Here is a 20838-nt window from a genome sequence, read left to right on the forward strand (position 1 = left end):
CGTGCCTCATCAATAACCACGTGCCTCATCACTAACCACGTGCCTCATCACCACTAACCACGTGCCTCATCACTAACCACGTGCCTCATCACTAACCACGTGCCTCATCACTAACCACGTGCCTCATCACTAACCACGTGCCTCATCACTAACCACGTGCCTCATCACTAACCACGTGCCTCATCACTAACCACGTGCCTCATCACTAACCACGTGCCTCATCACTAACCACGTGCCTCATCATCACTAACCACGTGCCTCATCACTAACCACGTGCCTCATCACTAACCACGTGCCTCATCACTAACCACGTGCCTCATCACTAACCACGTGCCTCATCACTAACCACGTGCCTCATCATCACTAACCACGTGCCTCATCACTAACCACGTGCCTCATCACTAACCACGTGCCTCATCAATAACCACGTGCCTCATCATCACTAACCACGTGCCTCATCACTAACCACGTGCCTCATCACCACTAACCACGTGCCTCATCACCACTAACCACGTGCCTCATCATCACTAACCACGTGCCTCATCACTAACCACGTGCCTCATCATCACTAACCACGTGCCTCATCATCACTAACCACGTGCCTCATCAATAACCACGTGCCTCATCACTAACCACGTGCCTCATCACCACTAACCACGTGCCTCATCACTAACCACGTGCCTCATCACTAACCACGTGCCTCATCACTAACCACGTGCCTCATCGTCACTAACCACGTGCCTCATCACTAACCACGTGCCTCATCGTCACTAGCATAGCCAACCATGTGCCTTGCCATAGCTAAGCGCGGGGGTTCTGCTCTGGTTGATGCCGGTGCTTCAGCAGGGTACTCTCTTGTCACACTTGAGAGGGGTTTGCATTCTGCCAGGTTACTAGGGAAGGAGCAGTAGCTGCACGTGGAAGAGGCTGACTTTCTTTTGCAAATGTAATCAGCTCTGGAGAGAGATTTAATTTAAACGGATCTTGATGATTGTGGGTGCCTGCTTCTTTTATTTTGGTTCTATATTTTAAGAGCATGTTTGGAATCATATTCTTAGAATTGTGTTGCTGTTGAGCTGGTCCTGCACCCCGGTGCCGCTCTCTGGACGTGACCTTCCTTGTGTGTCTGACTCTCTACCCTGACATACGCGGCCTTCAATGGTAGCGGCTCCCCAGGCTGCTTTGCTAGAGGTAGCAAGGCATAGCTCCGACTCTCTGCTGGGTCCTAACTTGGCTGCCTCTCTTATAACCAGAAAGGATTCAACATAGCTGCTCAAAGTCAACCTGTGTTCTTGGTTTCTCAACAGTAATGCTTAATCTAACTGCATTCATCGGAACTACTGAACAGTTTGGATGTAAGTTTACTGTATTGCTTTTTGTATCTATCTGCAACTTGGTTTTTGTCCCTTTAATCCTGCAGAACCTCTGCATCGTATTTTTCAGTATTCATTTTATATTTTGTTAGCTTTTAGTTAGTTTTGAATTATTTCTCAGGTGGCTCTCGAAGGCACTCTTCCAACAGCCCTGGCCTGCCATCTGCCACAGCACTGGTGTCCAGTGCTGGGTGGACACTGAGTGACATCTCCCCCATGGTGCCAAAGCCCACCGATGCCATGTTCCTTTCCTGCCACACAGAGCAGAGGGAGCGCTTAAAACGCACGTGCTGCCCTGGCAGAACCCCCCCCCCCCCCCGCCGCGAGGTCGGCACAGTGTGTGAACCCTGACGAGTCTCTAGCGCTCCGAGGTGAGCGGAAGAGCACATAGGCGCAGCATGGTGGCAAGAGAGACACTCTGCGCTCCACAGGCAGCACATCACAACTGCTCTGAGAGTGAGTTCTAATCCAGTGTCTTCAGGCAACAGCACCCGAGGCGCCCCAGTGAGGAGGCGAGGAGGAGGTGGGCAGCCTCACCTCGTCCAGAGGCCAGGGCGTACCCCAAGAGCCGGCGAGGTGCGCTCCAGTGAGGCAAGCAGTCCCCACTGCGCCCATCCTTGGAGGGCAAACTCCCCTGCGCCTCTCCACCGTCCCACAGGCCCGTGAGCAAAGCTCTCACACCCACCACTGATTTCCGCCGTCGTGGGTCCGTGCAGCACGCGCCCTGGCTTGGAGCTGACCCTGGGCTGTGAGTGCGGAGTTTTAAAGCAACATTCCTCTGGCAATGCGGACGGGGATGAGCGGCGTGACCTGCGGTGCTTCGGGGAAGTGTCGGAGTCTGGGCCAGTCTCCACGGCATGCGGGCCCCTGTGGGAAGCCCGTGCGTCTGCAGCACGCACGTTAACCGCACTGCAGATGCTCCTTCGAAATGTCATTTCTTCCAGAACTACACTAATCTTCCCTTGCTTCATGTTTCATCCAATTATTTGGTTTCTAAACAAGCAGTGACCTTATGAATTTGGTTTGCTGAGTCACGAGGTCTGAGGCGAAGCAGTTAACGCTTAACATCCTTTCTACTTCAACCATTGCACGCTGCGCCGTGAGCTCCGCGCGAGCCCTGCCTCCTCCCTGCCCCAGCGGTGCTGCCCAGACTCACGAAGCCCTCCCCATCTCGGTGGATGACTCAGGATATCCAAATACCGGAGTGACCGGCTGGGAACCTGCCTGGGAATCTCCACGGCAAGAGCGTTAGAACCCAAACGACAGACGAGAAAAGTCAGCATCTGCACGAGAGGAAGATGCGGCTTTCCCAGCAGACTACTCTGTCAGCCCGTGGTCGGACATGTCCTGGGACATCAAGATGGCAGCGCTTCAGATCCGTGCTCTTCCTCTATCTGCCGCTCCTCTCCCACCCCGGAGGCCGAACCTCGGTGACCACAGCCCACCAGCTGCTTACTTTTAAACCTCGCGTGGGACTGGATGATTACAATCAGAACCACACTTTCCCATCTGAGTGTCACCCGCACGGCACCCGCTATTAACTCACACCCAGAGCCACATCTAATGACTTTCCAACTAAGCATGAGGGAAGATCCAGAATAGCGGTGTGGCTCACGCGGTAGAATGCTAGCCTTAAGCACAAAAGCTCAGGGACAGTGCCCAGGCCTTGAGTTCGCCCAGGAAAATAAAAAAACAAGAACAGCAACATCCTGTGTTCTGTTTGTATCTGGGGACAACTTACCTCTTATTCTCATCTCTGTGCAGTCTTCAATTTCCAGGAACAGACAGCAATGAAGATGTGAGGAAACCCACCTAAGATTTCTTGGGGCCGGGGAGGGGAGAGGGGAGTCGCTGAGCACGTGCTGAGCATCTGCAGGCCACGGGTTCACGCTCAGCCCTGAAAATCAAAAACAAAGGAAGCAAAAGGCAAGTTGTCTTTGAATACACTTGGTTTTGTATATATTCATATATTTTGAATTTAACACACCATTAGCAATAGCAGTAGTGTGGGGGGAATCTGTTTCTGTTGTCCCTCTTTAAAAAATACACTTTATCTTCAAGTAGTTGTACAAAGGGTTTCACTCCAGCGTAGCAACATACGGGCACACCGCATCTTGATGGGTGTCGCCCCTCCCCCCAACCCCCCCCCCCCCCCCGTGGCCTGGCTCCATTTTCATACATGCACATCAAATACGATGGCTGCCCGCCCCCCATACTTCCTCTCTCCATCCATCTTTCTTGTCACTGTGGCCTAATACTCAACGTTGTTATCCGAACTATACAGCCCGGCAGACTGAGAGACTGTCAGAAAGTGGCTTCTCATCACAAGCAAGCCAGTGAGTTTTGAAATAACCACAACAAGTCCAGAAAGCCTTTCTCTGCCTCCTCTCCCCTTCCATTTTTGTAGGTCAGCTCTGGAAGCCAGGGTGCCTTCCAAACCCTTCAGCTTGTATTTGCCATAAAAGGAGTCTGTTCTCAGATCTGCTCTCTGCACTGATGCCAAGGAGATGTGCCTTCATTTCAAGAGAAGGCTGCAGTGGATAACAATTAGTTTGAAGACAAAAATATGCACTCCATGACTCAGAGTCTTAATACTTGGGAGTCAATTCCCCAGGTAAGATGTTGAGGTGAGATTCGTCCTAAGTCATTTGGGGTTTCTTTGAGGTGCACTTTTCCTTGTTGCTCGGCCTGATCTTGAACTCCAGGGCCCAAACCATTTTTCCTCCTCAGACATTCAAGTTAATGAGGAAGTGGCTAGGGCTACAGGAATACAATAGAGCCCTGGGCTATTTTCTGTTGTTTTGTGAGGATCCTGGGACTGGAACTCAGGGTCTGGGTGCTGTTGCTGGGCTTTTGTACTCAAGGCTAATGCTCTACCACTTGAGCCACAGCTCTACTTCTGGCTTTTTGCTGGGTAATTGCAGATCAGAGACTTGTGGACCTTTCTGCTCAGTCTGACTTTGAACTGTGATCCTCAGATCTTAGCCTGAGTTGCTAAAATGACAGGCACGAGACCAGTTTGAAGGAAAAAAGTGAAAAAATGAGAACAAGGCCAACAAGGGGCCTATCTGTGAGGCATTTCTCTTGCATCCTGAATCTCACAGCAGACCCTGCAAGCCAGCTGGCAGTCACCAGCGTCACAGGGAGGGCTGAGAACTGAACAGTGCCTTCAGAAGAACCAGAGTATGCCACACCACTTCACCTTTTTCAAAAACCTTATTCTGCTGTCACAAAAGGGGAAATCCACGGGTCTTCACTAACTGGAGTAGTCTTCCAACAGAGGAAGGCAAAACCTTTCTCTTCAGTGGGTCTTTGACATGGAAACAGGACCATCTGCCAGCAAAGCTCTGAGCAGCAATCATCCAATAGCTTCTCAGATGTCAGCTGATACCGCTGGGCACCTCTGGTCTCCCAGCTAGGGTTGCCATCTCTGCAAGGCCACAGGAGGCCCTGCACAAAGAGTGGCCTGGTTTTGCTTAAAAATGGCACCAACTTGGGTCAGTGGGAACGAGGCTCATCCGTGTCACTCTGCAAATGGCCAAGCAGGAAAGCCACGTTTTGTTCCTGGGACCCTGGGGGGCCACCGGCTCGCCGATCTGCACCTGTTTGGCAGTGCTGCGACCTTCATGCGCAGAGCAACGACCCACCATCCTTCTAATTCCAGCTGCTGCCACTTCCATAGTTAGGAAATCCTATGATTTGATCACAAAGGACAAGGCTCCATATTCCCTTAATACAGCCAGTCATCCTTGGATCCGTGTGTGGCTGTAGTGACTGAGCTGCGTGAGGAGCCGCCTCTCACGGCCCGAGCCCGGGGCCCAGCCGCCTTGGCAGCAACAGCAGCCAGCTCCCAAGCCACTACTTACCAAACATGTGTGCCAAACATGTGGTAGGATTTCATGACAACTCCTTCCTTGTTGGCGAAGGTTAGGGGATTGAACCCAGGGCCTCATGCTTGCTAAGCAGGCCCTCTACCACTCGAGCCAGGCCGCCAGTCCCTTTGCACTGGTTATTTTTTGAGACAGGGTCTTGCTAGATGCCTAGACGGGCTTGTCTGCGTTTCTGAGGTGATGGGAGCAGAGTGTGGTCCGGCCAGTGCTGGAGACAGGTCTCAGGAACGCCGTCCTGCCTGGGCTGCCTGGAGCCACACACCCCATCCCTGCCTCCCAGACGGCTGGTATTACAGGCGGAGCCACCACGCCCAGCTTTGTGATGCCTGACCTGCCACGAGTTAGCTCAACGGACACGCTCGCTCGAAATGACCAGCTGTGCCACGTGTTCAAGTGACATTGTTTATTAATGCATACTAATACCTTTCTATAGGATGTGAGTATACATAATAAATTAAAATGTATATATTTATTAAATATAGGTAGATATAATACCAGAACATGATTATTTTAGATGAGAAATCAAAATAAACCCATTTTTAAAGTATCTTTTGGTCTCTCCAAATTGATACTGCTCATAAAAAAATACACCAATTTTCCCAGGGGGAAAAATTAATTCCATAGCAATGTAGTTAGGGACATGTTTTATTTCATAGCTTTTGTTTTTTTGCAAGCAAAATTGCTTTACTACAAGGTGAGTTCCATGATACAGGTGCTACTGTCCATTCAAGCAAAAGCAAACCTCGCGTTCACGCGCGTGCACGCTAGAGCTGTTCATAGCTTCAGAGGTGGTGGCCGGCGCCTCCGCGCGTGGGGGGCAGCGGCGCAGAGATGCCCCCGGGACGGCAGGGCCCGCACGGACGCGGGCAGCCGGCCGGGCACGAGCGCGCACATGTCGTGATCGACACTGAAGTCATCTCAAAAGATATCCCTGGTTGTCTTTCTGTCCACGCTTTGGCATTTCCAAGAGAAACGAGGAATCATCCTGAGGTATCTTTCCTGCGGAGCAGCGTCGCGCAGCGTTGCGGCTGTCGGGGAGGCCGAGACTTACCTGCTGTGTGGGGCCGGCCCCCGCTCCACGCATCCTTCCTGTCACACAGGATGTGACTTGAACCCCAGTGCGTCTGACCACGAGGGATGCAGACCAAATAAAAAGACAGATACACAAATAAGGCCGTCTGCAGAACTTTAAACTCTGCTCTTGCAGTATGTCACAGTAATTCTACGCCCTACTTTACATCGTTCACGCTCCAATGATCATCGCTGGGGGGGGCTGGCTGCACTATCTCTTGGAGGCCTTGTCCAGTCTGCTGGCGGGCGGCCGCCTCTGGGGCGTGGGGATCTTGGAGGGCCGGGGGCCGGCGCGCGGCGTAGGCCTGGGCGTGGGGGGGGCGGCCTCTGCCTCTGAGCACGCGGACTGGATCTCGGAAATGTCAAAGTCGGAGGCGTCACTGCCGCGGCGGCTGCCGGCCCTGCTTCCGGCTCTGCTTTCCGCGCGGCTGCCGGGCCGGCTGGGGGTCTTCTTGGACTCTGTCAAGAGAAGGCAGGAGTCCTGCTGGTTATCCACCCACCTACAGCTCGCTCTGGAACATTCCAGCATGTGTCCCACACCAGTAGCATCAGGAGAACTGCATGGTAGCCGCCCCCCCCCTCCGCGAGCCTCATACCCGGCGGAAGGCCCAGCCCAGGCCAGGTGGTTCCTGGGCTGGGAGCAGGCCAAAGAGGCCGCCACCTGCAGGGGTGGGGTGCTGCAGGCCTGTCCTCTGACGGCATTCCTCGGCCCTGTCTGCAGGGTGTCGTGGTCACCTGTCTGGCAGCTCACTGAATGCCCCCCAGTGGGCTGGGGCGTCACCCTGGGGGGACGCCTGCAGTCTCCACACCCACTGGGGCTGCAAGCGCCACTGGCAAGGCCCCACACTCACCGGCAAACTGCGTCCGGACCCTGGCGGCTGCAGTGGTGAGGAGGCCGCTGTCGTCCCCGGAGTGGAAGCCCTTCCCTGACAGGTACCCGGGCAGGCGCAGCTTGCTGCCCTGGATGGGGGTGCCCTGTGTGACAGCGAGGACACGAGTCAGATGCCGCGGCAGGGGCGGGGGGGGGGGCAGGAGGGGCGCCCTCCCTAGCGTCCTCCCCCAGTACCTCACCCCAGAGCCCCGAGGAAACGGAAAGCAAGTGGGATTCAAGGCTGAAGAGCAAACACAAATGGAGGTTCACCACCGCCGCCCCCCAAGTTATGGGGAGGAAAACAGAAAGGGCATTAGTATCTCCAGGTGACAGCCAGCACCAGGGAGCGAGGGACTCAGTGCCCAAGGCCAGGCGTCCTGCACAGGAGGCAGAGCCAGACAGACAGACACAGGCTGACCAGGACTCTGTGTGTGAGGAGCCCAACGCGAAGGCCGGGCCGAGGCTTCCGCACCCGGTCGCTTCCTGCTGTTGGCTTTTGTGTTTGGAAATGGTGCCAGGGCCGGACCTAGGGCCTCTCCGCCACCCAGCCACACCCCACTGGCTCTGTCATCTGGGATGGCCTTTTCATGCAAGATCCACAGGCAACACTTTTGACAGAAAACGTTTACAGTGACGGCAAATTGTGAAGTCACTGCTTTTCCAGACAACGTTTTGGAAATTCCATCAAAGTGAAAAAGTAAATGCATGGGGGTTTCATGAAGTCATATTCTTCACTACAGCCAACGATGTTGAAGAAAACAAGCACATTTCCCCTTATGGCAGGTCAAGTACACGTGTGAGACACGCCAAACACCCACTGGCGTCCACACTACTGGACCCTTCCTATCGTCCACCCACCTGCATGCTGTCCACACGCACGGGAGCACGGGGTTTACACGTCAAGCGCTCCAAGTTTTCTGGACCACTAATGCACACACACCCCCAGCGCTTCCTCTCCCTCTCCTGTGCATTATCTTTTTTACACACTTCCCAGGGAGTGACCGCCCGCCTCACAGCGCTGAGTGTGTTAAACCCAGGCTTGACACTGTCAGCAGTCTGCTGGGAGCCAGGGAGGAGCTGGGACTCAGGAAATCCCCCCTAGGCCATCCAAGCCCTCCAAGCCTCACCAGCCACAGACCCTTCCATACAAGCAGATGCTGCCATGTTTGCGTGACTTTCACTATATGAGGTTATTCAGAACAAAACCTAGTTATGCATGAGTCCCGGTAGGATGGCTTGGGCTTGGGGGAGTTGCCAGTTTTACGACAGTCTGTCGTAAATATGTGTATGTGGTGCATATGCACACACGTGCACACATGTGCGCATACAAATATGCACATACCCTTCTGTGTGCTCACCAGGCACATGCCTTGCCTTCTGAGCCATGCCTCCAGCCCCTTTTGCTCTCTATAATTAGTTTTCAGATGGGGCCTTGAATTTTTTGCCATGGTTTCTGCACAGCTGAGATCAGAGGTGGGCATCGCCATGCCTGGCTTAGCCCTGTGCATTTAAAATGGATGTGAACAAGTCACTTGAGGTTCCTGAAACTGGTCTCCTTTTTTGCTGTAGCGGAGCCACGGTCCCTTGCAGGCATTTCTGTGGTACGCGTGCTCCTCACTCGGCTGAAAGTCAAGGGTTTGGGGTGAGGAGCTTTCTCGGTCTCCTCTTCCTACTGTAAGGAGTCAGTTGCAGGCACGGTGCTTTGGAAAGGTGTGCCCTGCACCCTGCCACCTGCCAGCACACTCACACATACCAGTTACTCAAACCCACCACACTGCACAGCTCCACACCTCTCTGCTGGGAATCCAGCGGCTGTGTTACGCCACAGGCTGTGGGCAGAGGCGAAGGAGGCACATACTCAGGAGCACCAGGCCCACAGGAGCTCTCGCTCAAAAACTTGCACGTTAGATGAACCTCCTGCAGGTGAATCGGCCTGCCTCTCACACCCACACAGAGTTAGTGCCCAAATTCCTTCTGCTAGCACAGTATTCCACTAGCTGTAGAGGAAACTTCATATAGCGATGGGATATTATCTCCCATACTTTGTTCTAAGAACTAGAAGCAGAAACAAGAATGAGTGGGAACCCAAAATAAAGGTGTAGAGCCATTAGGTATGGCTGCATCAGGGTGCAGTGTGCCTCACAGGAACCCCTTGCTCGCGTCTCCTAAGAGCTTCTTGGTTGGTAACCATTCCATAGACATCCACAGAAAGACTCAGGGTTATCAGAGGTGAGTGGAGGAAGGCGCTGGAGAGGCTGGGTTAGTGGGTGTTATTTTCAGTCAGAGAGGACTTGAGTTAGGACTGGGTCCGGGCCTTACGATACCTCTGCAGATGACACGGCAAAGTCTGAGCACTCTGCTGGCTTACAAGGAGTTGACATTTTGCTGTTTGTCAACCATGGTTTACCATAATTGCGTGTTAAAGGATGGAGAATCTGCATGGAACAATGGCAAATCAAATGTAAAGGAGAGCAGGTCAGAACCAAAGCCACAGCAAGAGACAATCATAGCGGAGTCCCACTTCACAGGCTGAATAATAACCATTAAAAATGAGTATGAAGGTCCGATGACACCTCATACACGCAAAAAAATAAATGCAGTTTAAAAAGAAAAATGAATATGAAAGATAACAGAGTTCTGGCGGGGACAATCTCAGTAGAGCCACGAGGCAAAAGCATGCACTCAAGAAAACCTCGTGAGAAGAGGCTGGCCCTGCCGACCCTGAGCAGCCCCGCAGAGGCGCGGGCGAGGAGAGTCTGTCGTGGAGCCCTACCTTGGGCGTGCTCGTGGCGGGGGCTGGCGGGGAAGCTGCCTGCCCGGCCTGGCTGGACACCGATGTGGATCTGTTGGGGGAGGCTCCTCGCGACGAAGGCCGTGACCTGCGCCCCCGAGGGCGGAACGCGGCCATGCCCTGGCTGGCGCCGTCTGCCAGAATGAACTTCTCACGCAGCTCCATGTTGGTCCTTCCTTTAGCTAGAACACACATATGCACACACATACACACACACACGCACGCACGCATGCGCACGCACACACACAAAGAAGAAAAAAGAGGCGCTCAGTCTTTATGGAGAGACCCATCACCTGGCATCAGAGATCACACTGGGGATTTCAAGAACACCTTTTGCCATGCTAACTCCACCGGAGCACACCGAACAGTCCAATGCATCCCTGCACAATGCATTCTCTGGTGCCACACTGTGCCTGGGGGCAGGGGACGGGAGTGCTCATTCTAATACTAGACGCCAGCAAGAATACCACTGCAAAGAAAGTCAGCATGACGATGGAGCGCTCATGCCAGCACGGATGCCACCGCCTCCACCACTCTAAGCCACGACAGCCAGGGGCAGGCGGTGTCTTTGGCATGTACCCTAGAGGCTGGAGGGGATAGGAGGTGTCTTTGGCGTGTTCTCTGGAGGCTGGAGGGAACAGGCGGTGTCTTTGGCATGTACCCTGGGGGCTGGGGGACAGCGGTGTCTTTAACGTGTTCCCTGGAGGCTGGGGGGTGGGGGCGGTGTCTTTGGCATGTACCCTGGAGGCTGGGGGCAGAGGCATCAGACAGAACACTGGGATTAGTTCAACAGTAGAATTAAACAGAAGGAGAAATGGCTCATTAGTCATGGAGACACATGGAAACTTCCAGATTTTTCACGGAAAGGAGGCAGTTAGTCTTTTAATTTTATGCCTTGAGACACCATTTTGTCAGCATGCAATCACCATCGCCAGACCCCAGGGCTCATGTGCTGTCAGTGGTGCAGCCCGTGCACACACACACACACACACACACACACATGTGCACTCGAAAACACGCCACGAGAACCCAATGAGCAACGTGTGCGCACGTGCTGGATCACTTAGACACTCCCACAGCCAGTGCACGGGACATGTGTCGGGCTTTCCGAACACAGGTGTGGAAGCACCCGCTCAGTGGGACAGGAGTTAAGCCATACACAATGAATGAGGCGTAATAAGTCACACAAACAATAAGCGAGAATGTCCGGGGGAGAGAGGAGAGCGGGGCAGAGGTAGAGCTTGCCAACCTATAGCAGGCTGAGTGGTAGTAATTGAAGAGTTTGATTCCGAACGTAACATTTTACTCCCATGATGGTGAACTAGAAGAAATGACACAGGACAGCAGTCACATTCAAGAACACAGTCAGCAGAGGAAGAAACAAAGTCAGCAGTTGAATACGCAGCCGGAGCTCAGACCCCGCCGTTAGCTGGAGTTTCAGAGGAATGTTGCCTCAGGAAAGCCGTCCTCAAAGCCTGACACACAGGGTGCAGACGCCCCAGACACGCACGCCTGAGGGGCGCCCCTCTCCAAGGCCGCCCACCGTGGGTGCACTACTGCCCAGGTGCAGGGGAGGCACCTGTCCACTACAAAACGAGCACTGCAGATCCTCCTGTCTCCCCAGCCAGCGGCAGCCTCCTAGGTCTTAGGTTAGCTGCAAGAGTCTCCTGTGTACTTTTCTGTGGTATTACTGAATATTCATTGTAGGCCCAGGAGATTATATACACACAGCTATCTGTCTGTCCATCCACCCACCAGCATACTTTTCATGTGGACTGGGGTGCAGCAGGTTTGTGTAAGCACACTTTGTCTACATGACAGTGACATTGCCTAATGGCACCTATCACCACCCATAAGTGATACAAGGCCACTAGAACGGGAGCATGTGATCCTACTACTTTACTTCTCTTTGAGGTCTGTCCTCAGCTGTGGAGGGCTGGGGCAGCCGGGCCTGCCCATCTGACACACTGTGGGTCCCGATGTCCAGAGCTGGCCCCGGGCTCCCCTGGGTGCCCACCATGTGCTGACCCCTGCTGATGGGAGGAAATCCATCATTTTGTTTTTTTAAAGTGAGACAAAAATGAAGCGCCTCCTGAGTAGACGGTTCCCAGTTAGAACCTGCATTCAAATGCTCTCATGATGAAAACCAATTGCAATCAAATGCTCTTTCATCATGAAAACCAATCGAGCACTCGGTGACCTGATGCGGGGTCCCAGAGCAGGAAAGCCTTCTCTCCAGCCTTTCCCATCTTCCTGCCCTCCATCTTCTTTCCTCCTTCCTTGCTACTTGCCACTACCTTTTCCTGGTGAGTAAAGGGCTCCTTTGGAACACTACAGACAGGAGGGTTTCAAAAGTAAAAACTGAGTCTAATTCCTTCCTCAAATTTACCCTGGCAGTGATGTGACGGCATTTGTGTCTTTTGTGGGTCTCAAAGGTAAAAACTGAGTCTAATTCCTTCCTCAAATTTACCCTGGCAGTGATGTGACGGCATCTGTGTCTTTTGTGGGCTCTGGGGACGGAAGCCAGGACGTCGCGCTTGCCAGGCAGGCACTCTGCCACTGAGCTAGAGCGCGGCGCGGAGGGCATTTCAACGCGAGCAGAGCTTGCTCTGCCTGACTGTGCAGCTCTCTGGGAACTCGAGCCTGGCAGACCACAGGGCCAGGCTCCCTCACTTTTGGAGTGAATGCCCGTTGGCCGGGTGTGTCTGTGAGGCTGAAGAACAGAGGACCCACTGGGCGCTCTTGGTCCCCAGGCTGCCCTGCCCGATCCTTACCCCGGCAAGGGTCATTTTTCACCAAGAACTCGTCCAGCGCCATCCACCCGCCTCCGACACGAACCATCACGGTGCTCCGCAGGATCCGCACCAATCGCAGCTGCTGGGAATCTCCAAACTGCAGTGGAGGGAGAGAGAGAGAGAGAGGGAGGCTGCCATGCTCACCCGAACGCCCAGCCCCAGCCGGGAGGGTGGAGTCGGCAGGAGCTTAAACCACCGCTTGGAGGCCTTGCTTAGCCCACAGCATTAGTGCAAGCTCAGGAAGAGCTTTGAGATGGACTGCGTTAGGCGGCCCCATGCTGATTTAGCCCAAAGGAAACAGTTTGGGAAAAAAATGATCACAAAGGTTATTGTCAAGTTGTAGTAATGAAGCTTTGTCCTAAAAAGGATTTTTTTTCTTTCTCGCAATGGAAACAACCAGAGCAAGGCAGTGATTAAAAACGCTTCTACAAATCATACACAGCCATGAAGCCTTGGCCACCTGACCAGAGCTTTTACACAGGAAGATGACTCCAGGGACAATTTAGTGATTCCTGGTCCACTTCATGAACACTATTTTCCTCTTATATCTGTGAGAGAAATCTCAGTGAGCTCATTTTGTTTTCCCCAAGAAAGGTTTGACTTATGAAACAAAAATCACTTTCACACATGACTAAGATTTCTGCATCCCTAAAGTCTGGTAGCCCAGTTGGTAGAAGGCTGGCTTTCAATGCCATTTCAGATGATACTGCAGCTGCTGTGGGCAGATCGCTAAGGAGACAGCTTTCAGACTGAGCTCAGCTTCCCAGAGCAGTGTATCCATGATGGCAGGGTGCCCTCTCACCCTGCCAGAAGCTTCCAGTCATTGGATGAGCCCCAGATTTCACAAGTCCTGAGTGGATGCAGTGGAATCTACAGGTAGTTCTGGTAAGAGGCTTGTTGAAAGCCCAGGAGAATTGACTTTATACCCTGAAATCATTTCTAATAGGCTTTTGTCTAACTTCAGAAAGCCATCAAACTAATTTCATAGTTGCTAACCTAGCCAATAAAAGAGCAAAAGGACCAGGTAATCAACACAAATGACTTCCTTTATAAATTAGGGAAAATAGAATTGTGCTTCTGGTTGTTTGTCTGGCTTGCTATGGTAAGATAAATACTTTCAGAAGAGTCACTTCGTTACTTTTCAGAAAGCTTTAGCCCTGGGCTGTGGGAGATGTAAGTAAAACGGACAGGAGGCTGCAGGTTGTAGAAAAACACCTCTGGGAGCCTCTATTTATAAGCTTGCTTTTTTTTTTTTTTGTCGGTTATGGGGCTTGAACTCTGGGCCTGAGCGCTGTTCCTCAGCTCTTCAGCTCAAGGCGAGCGCTCTACCACTGAGCTACAGCGCCACTTCCAGTTTTCTGGTAGTTTATTGGAGATAAGAGTTTCACGGACTTTCATGCCTAGGCTGGCTTTGAACCGTGATCCTCAGATCTCAGCCTCCTAAGTAGCTAGGATTACAAGCGTGAGCCACCAGCGCCCAGCCTACAAGCTTGATTTTTAAAGATGGACCTAAGTGCCAATAAGTGGGCCCATTCTTCAGATGTAGATTCAAAAACCAAAATGTAACTTGGCTTTATTAGAAAAAAATTTGGTGCTGCTAGTAAGCAATGGGAAAGGAAGGAGCTGAAAGAAAATTACTCTTAAGGAACCAGATAACTGGACAGATAATTTGGTCTAAAATTAAAAGTTTTAAGGAAATAACCAAAGCTGTCTTACAGATCTATTTAATAATTCTGCTAAATATGAATAATTTTAAATGTCATTTTAGAAATAAATTCTCCAGACAACACTGACTTTAGAAAGTCTCTAGTTTTTCTAACAGCCAAACTGAAATGAGAGCATGCAGGTTAAACGCTGTTCTTTGACTTCTCAGTAAATGTGATCTTTGGAGGCATTTCTGTTATTCTCAACACAATTCCAGACTGAGGAAGATGCCATTTGCTCACTACAAAAATAACAAGAAGAGCAACACTTTATTGTAGCGTTGTAACTAACGGGATTTGATCAATCTGATCCTTACACACCGAATGCAGGGATTGTGTCACTCCACTGGGCTCCATGAATTTCTTGGGAAAAAAATCATTCAAGGTAATGGACTATTTCTATTTTAAATACATCATTTGCTTGCAAGAAAATGGAGAATTTGAAACTTAAGATGTAATAACAGCTAAACTGCAGTGGCAGAAAAATAACAAGTCCTATGTGTGCATGTGTATATTTATATCTGTATCTATCTCTCTTTCTCTATGTAGATAAGCTTCTAATAAAAGATTACAGTCAAAATCTTCTCCTTAGATATGGTGAAATCAGCATATAATTTTGTGTTTTACTTTTAAAATTCTGACCAGGCTGCAGTGCCACCAGCAGCCCACATGGACATAAGCACCAAACTAGATATTCGGCAACAACTGTAGAAGATTTTGTACACACTGTGTGCAGTCCCTTTCCTGAAAAGGACTGACACTGAGGTGGCACTGCTACTGCACAGATGAAAAGCCCACGCTGGCAGCTCAGAGCTCAGGCACTGTCCAGAGCCCCCCTGCCACAAGACTCTGCAGCACTCTTCTTCCACGTTCCTGAGCTACGTGACCCTGGTCAGCTACCATGTGCCATATGTCCTAAATAGACACAGAGCTGTGTGGAGAATCAATGATCTTTGCACAAAACAGATGCTCATAATGTCATCAAACACTGCACTGTTTCACTGTAGCCAGCTAAGTGCTATGGATTGTCTGGTTCCCATAAAAGTAATCTCCTCGCCAGAGGCACAAAGCAGAGGAGTCCTGGATTCAGGACCCTGGAGCAATTACAGAAACACCACAGCAACCAACAGTGAGCAGCGAGCAGCAGCCTGGGGAGATCGGTCTTGGCAAGCTTTAATGACTATGAGCTAAAGTTTAAAAAAACATAGGAGCTTGAGAATACAATCCACCAGTTTATACCTGATTTCCCAGGAAGAACTGATAAAAAAAATGAAAAATTGAAGAAAGACATAGTTAGTTCATGAGGAAGTGTTTGACACAGCTGAGCACGCGCGCACGCACACACACACACACACACACATACACACACACAGACACGCACGAGCACGCACACATCCATGCTGGGCTTCAGATGAGAATCTATATTAGGCATGTGTAATAATTAAGTCCTTCAATGATTTTCCAAAGAGTTTATGTGCACGTGTTAGAAAATCTTAGGATTTCAAACCCAAGTTAAAATATGCAGAAACATTTTTAGCATTAAAAGTAGAAAAAAGTCAGATTCCTAGTCTTTCTTCTGTTTTGAAGGTAGACCCCATTAATTAAGGTGTTGAAGAAAAGCAAAGAGTTGCTGCCCAAGTGGGAAATACTGCCTCTCTGTCATATTGAGAGGAAGAGCCCACACATCTTAATGGCGTGGTTTTGGTTTGGAGCAGCTCTGCTATTCAAATCAAGGCCTACCTCTCATTACAACAAAGTGCAAAGTGACTGGATGCATGCGAGATGTGTGGGCTTTGCTGTGACCATTTCTCTCAACAGTTGCTGCAAGTGGCAAGCATCCAAGCTATGTTCTAATACACAAGACCTAAGCTGCCTCCCCACATAAGCTGGAGCCTCACAGCCCATTACATTTTGACATGAGGTAAAACCATTAGGATTCTTGGAAAACAACACAGATGAAACTGTATGTAAATGTCAGCGCACAGCCGTGAAAGGAACAAGGTCATTTTGAAAGCTTACCCTGTACTTGTTGTCCCCAATCTGTTCAACTTGAAATCGTTTTGCACACTTACACTTAGCCACCTGCCTCGTGACCTGAAAAAAATCAATGGGGAAATGTTTACTGTAATATTTGCCTTCTGCAGTGGTACCTCACAGCTCTGATACAACCACCCACGTGGAATTAAGTAGGACAGGAACTGTGAGACATGTGGGTCCAGCTGAAGAACCGTGGGCAGCAAGTACCTCGTCCTCGATTTTGTCAGCGTCTGTGATGGGCTTGTACGCATCTTTATTTGGGTGCAGGGCAGCCACGAACTCGTAGTAGTCAATGTACCCATCCCCATCGCGGTCAAAGATGTCTGCAACTGCGCTCATCTCCAGTCGGCTGGTGGGGAATTCTAAAATTTGCACAAGAGGAGTAAGGACTGGTAAGTAGGCAGACTGCTCCCCGTACCCTTGTATTACTGACCAGGCATTCACCCTCAGCATAGGAGCTCAATTTCAGGCTGATCAAGAGTGTCAAAATTCTTCTCTGAAAAGTGGATTTGCATCCTAACAAATCAACATCTATATACATGATTCAAATTTATCTTTCATTTCTAGGGTGGAGTATAAGAAAATTCTGGCTTTTGTAGGCTGAAAACTCCACAGGGCTCAACAACTAGTCCATTTAAAGAAAAGCTGATAGGAAATCAAGGACTTCTAGTAGCATCTGTCAGAGAAATCGTGCTCCAACGGACAGGACCGTCAAACAAGAGGGTGGCTCGGGGCTCCCGAGGCTTACTGTGGGAATTTACATTAGGTTATTAATTAGGAAGATAAAGGGACAGGTGTTTGTTTCCTACTATACACCACCTCTGTTAGGCGGATGAGGATACAGCTTGGGGCCGGCACCTGACCAGAGGTGGGAATGTCCTCAAGCACAGTGTTTGGTTAAGGTAGTGACTTCCCGGCCCAGTTCCAAGTAACACTAGAGCTTTACATTACGCTTATTTTCTTTGAAACAGGCCCTACTTGAGGAGAGGATCCCATCAATAAACTCCTGCCGCGTGATCTTCCCATCCTGGTCTTTGTCGATTCTCCGGAAGAAATCCATCACTCGAGATTTCTTGTGGTTCATCCACCGCATGTATTTTTTCCGCCAGATATCAAAATCAAAGTTGGCAAATTCTCTCAGCTAAAAAAGGGCACAGGGCATCGTGGTGGGTTAGTGCCAAGCTGGCATGGCACTCCATGCCATCTGATGATCGCTGCTGTGGGACTCCACAGGCAGGCCCTGACTCTTCTGCACGAACCAAGTCCTTTCAACTGCAACTGAAAACCTCTCCCAGCAGCAAAGTCACAAAGGTGGCCTGGCCCAAAGACACAGCAACAGCCCTATGTTCAACAAGAGGCCAGGGCCAGGCCCAGCTTCTAACGAGCCTGAGCCTCCCCCGCTCTTCCCTATGAGCCATCTCCTAACTGGCCTACACGTCCAACACATTCCCAATTCCAAACTCCAGAACGCCAAATCTCCAGTCAGAGTGCATGTTATTAAAAGATCTGAATCATATACAGTTACCTTGGCCAGTTGGTATAGACACATGCCAGGTACAGGGCTATTGTTTTTGTTTCCTTTTCTTCTTTAAGGAGTTAGTTAACATGTAAACATTTTAGCTGAGTGTGGTGACTGATATCTGAGATCACTCAGGAAGTGGGGATGATCAGGATGCAAAAGTGTGCGAGTGTCCATTTTAACCAGTGGTGGTGTGGTGCGGTGCACGCCTCTCGTCCCAGCCATGGGGGAGGCTGCGATCGCGAGCTCTGTGCTTCCAGGGCCATCTGGACAAAGGTTGTGAGAAACAATCTCAACAGAAAAAGCACGGTGGTACAGGCTTGTTAAACCACCTACAATGGAAAACAAAAAACAGGAGGACTGCAGTCCAGGAATGCCTATCTCAAAAATAATCGGGGAAAAAAGGCACAACTCAAGTGGCAGAGAGCCTGCCTACGAAGCGTGAAATCCTGAGTTCAAGCTCTGGAACCACCAAAAAGAAAAAAAAAACCTAAGAGTCTTACTTTATTGATTCTCTAAATCCAAATCTCACATAGCTTTATCTCACATAGCCTTCTAATGCTATAGTGACGTCTATCTTCTTAGCTTTCAGTTGGGAGACAAACACAGCTGAGCGCTGGTTTGCTGATAGGAAAGCAGGTAAACCCTGGTGGGTGTGGCTGCGTGAGGGTGGAGGCAGAGAACACAAACCTCCTCCAGCCTGTCCAGGGCATCGTTGAGCTTCCTCCTTCGCTCCAGGGCCAGGAGCCAGACCTGCTGCCACTTGCTCACCAGCAAGTTCACTCGGGGATTCTTGGTTTCGATCGGGGTCTGCGATGCCGAGGGGTAGAAGCTTGATGCGGCCAAGCGTTTTCCTGTTAAGACACAACTCTGATCAGGATGGTGAAGCTGCCGGCACTGTGGCATGTGCAGGCGTCATTATTATGCAAACAGAAAGTCTAATGGAGGTGCTGGGTAAGCGCACAGGGCCCACGTGGGCTGCGCTGTTCAAGGTACAGAAACAGACCTGCACAGGGCATGCGTGTATGGAGAGCTCACTCAATACATGTTCCTGCTTAAAGTGCAGGCATTTCAGGGACTGTGTTGTGCCCTCTGAGCCTCCTCGTGGTACAGGCATGCTAAGGAAATCCCCCAGCAAGTGAGAGAATCAGTTCCAGCAAAGCTAGCTTCCCTTCTTCAGAGCAGGTACGCACCAGGGACAAGTCAAGCAAGCTGCGCTGTGAGGCCATCTTGGGTGGGAGCGCGGGCTCAGGACCCTTGCCACGGGTCTGTGTCCTGTACCCACGCCAGTGAGTACACTTTGTCTCTCATCTGGCTCCTTTTTCACAAGTTTCTTTTACCTTCAAGCACAGTTGTCCTCATCTTACTGAATGGTTAAATATGGCCTAGAAAAGTACTACGGTAAGGCGACTCAGGATGTAATGTCCAGACTGGGGCTAGCCGGTAACTTCTGAGCACATAACCAATGCCTGGCAAGCACACAAAGCATCCGCTCACTTAGCTCTCACTACGCCAGTGGGAGATGAGGCTGAGCAGAGCGGAGGTAGCTTGCGCAGCTGCCTCTGGGCTGGCGGGCGGCGAGGACACAGGGTTCGTTCTAGCGCTCTCGCCTCAGGCCACACACGAACTATGGCAGCTCAGACACCCTTGTAAAAAGAGACTACCCAAAATACACAAATGGGGCTGGGCACTGTGTTGTAGGCCTAGCAGGCCAGGAGGTGAGGCTAAAAGGATTGTGATCCCAGGCTGGCCAAGGGAAAAGCATGAGACTCTCCCTGAAAAACAAATAAAAAGTCAAGAAGACTGGGCTGTACCTCAAGTGGAAAGTACTGCCAACATGTAATACGCAGCACACACAATGCACAAAGTCAATGGTGCTTTAAGCTATTCGGAGTTAACGATCGTTATTTTAAGGCTACTTAGTTGCACAGACTGCCTCAGAAACAGTAACAAGAGTGAAGAACGACGAGCATGCAGGCTGCGAATGCTGGGCGTCAGAAGGAACCCGAGCCACTGCACTCACACTATCACACAACAGAAGAAGGCGAGAGCCTTTGGTGGGTGACTTTCCAGTTTCTTCTATCTGATATGAAAGATCCACTTCAAGCAAGCAGCGTTAAATACAGAATCGTGGACGGGACATTTCCTTTATTTGTACATGCGCTTCTATAGTACACTTCAGCCTATGAATTCCTTCAGAAAGGAAGCTTTGGATAGAGTGCTTGTGCAGCACCACTGATGGCCCCAAACAACTAATGGTAACCCAAAAGAAAAAGGCAAAGGCCATGGCCTCCGTGTCGACATCTGGCTTACTTGCTGCCCGTCCCTTCTCCAGGACGGGGATGTGGGACTGCAAGGAGGAAGGCCCGGCTGCTCTCCGCTTGTATGTCTTCGTGACTTTGTCAACATCAGGCTGTTTTCTCGTCATTTCTTCCATGAACATCTACAATGAGAAGACTAGTGTCAACGAATTAAAGGCAGACCAAATCAGATCAGTGGAAAACGCTGCCACTTCAGTAACTGATTGGGAAGGACTTGGGCAGAGACACAGCACCACTCCAGACATCAATACCCTGTCAGACGCTTTATTAAACTCTAACCATGGCAGTGCTAACCGCTTCACCAGGAGGCTCACATGAATATTCCTTTTTGTGAGCACACTCGGGTCAGTGTGTGATGCCACTTGCTTTAGAGCTTAAAGCAAGTAGGATTTATGGGGAAGTCATTTTTCTGAGAAAGACATTCATTCATTTTCTTTTAGATAGGACACATGTGCAATCTGGATGTC

The 20838-nt window shown here is 50.7% G+C and overlaps 1 protein-coding gene across 4 annotated transcripts in view; it reads right to left on the minus strand.

Moving 5' to 3' along the window:
• Positions 1 to 5651: 5651 nt before the first annotated feature.
• Positions 5652 to 20838, minus strand: part of Dst (dystonin) — a 327245-nt gene continuing 312058 nt past the window's right edge. For 2 of the 4 annotated variants that reach the window (XM_042696942.1, XM_042696939.1), the window contains 11 exons: positions 20364 to 20493; positions 18741 to 18904; positions 17510 to 17672; positions 16739 to 16893; positions 16514 to 16588; positions 15734 to 15751; positions 12771 to 12888; positions 9979 to 10178; positions 9530 to 9640; positions 7186 to 7309; positions 5652 to 6793 (listed from right to left, as the gene is read on the minus strand). In XM_042696942.1, coding sequence (XP_042552876.1) covers positions 6546 to 6793; positions 7186 to 7309; positions 9530 to 9640; positions 9979 to 10178; positions 12771 to 12888; positions 15734 to 15751; positions 16514 to 16588; positions 16739 to 16893; positions 17510 to 17672; positions 18741 to 18904; positions 20364 to 20493 — 1506 coding nt within the window. In that variant the 3' untranslated portion in view covers positions 5652 to 6545. Of the gene's footprint in view, positions 6794 to 7185; positions 7310 to 9529; positions 9641 to 9978; positions 10179 to 11245; positions 11318 to 12770; positions 12889 to 15733; positions 15752 to 16513; positions 16589 to 16738; positions 16894 to 17509; positions 17673 to 18740; positions 18905 to 20363; positions 20494 to 20838 lie in introns of all 4 variants that reach the window. The other 2 variants (XM_042696941.1, XM_042696940.1) reach the window with 2 other exon arrangements.

The sequence above is a fragment of the Dipodomys spectabilis genome, unplaced genomic scaffold, assembly GCF_019054845.1.
Source record: "Dipodomys spectabilis isolate Male_0828 unplaced genomic scaffold, ASM1905484v1 ptg000213l, whole genome shotgun sequence".
Lineage (NCBI taxonomy): Eukaryota > Metazoa > Chordata > Mammalia > Rodentia > Heteromyidae > Dipodomys > Dipodomys spectabilis.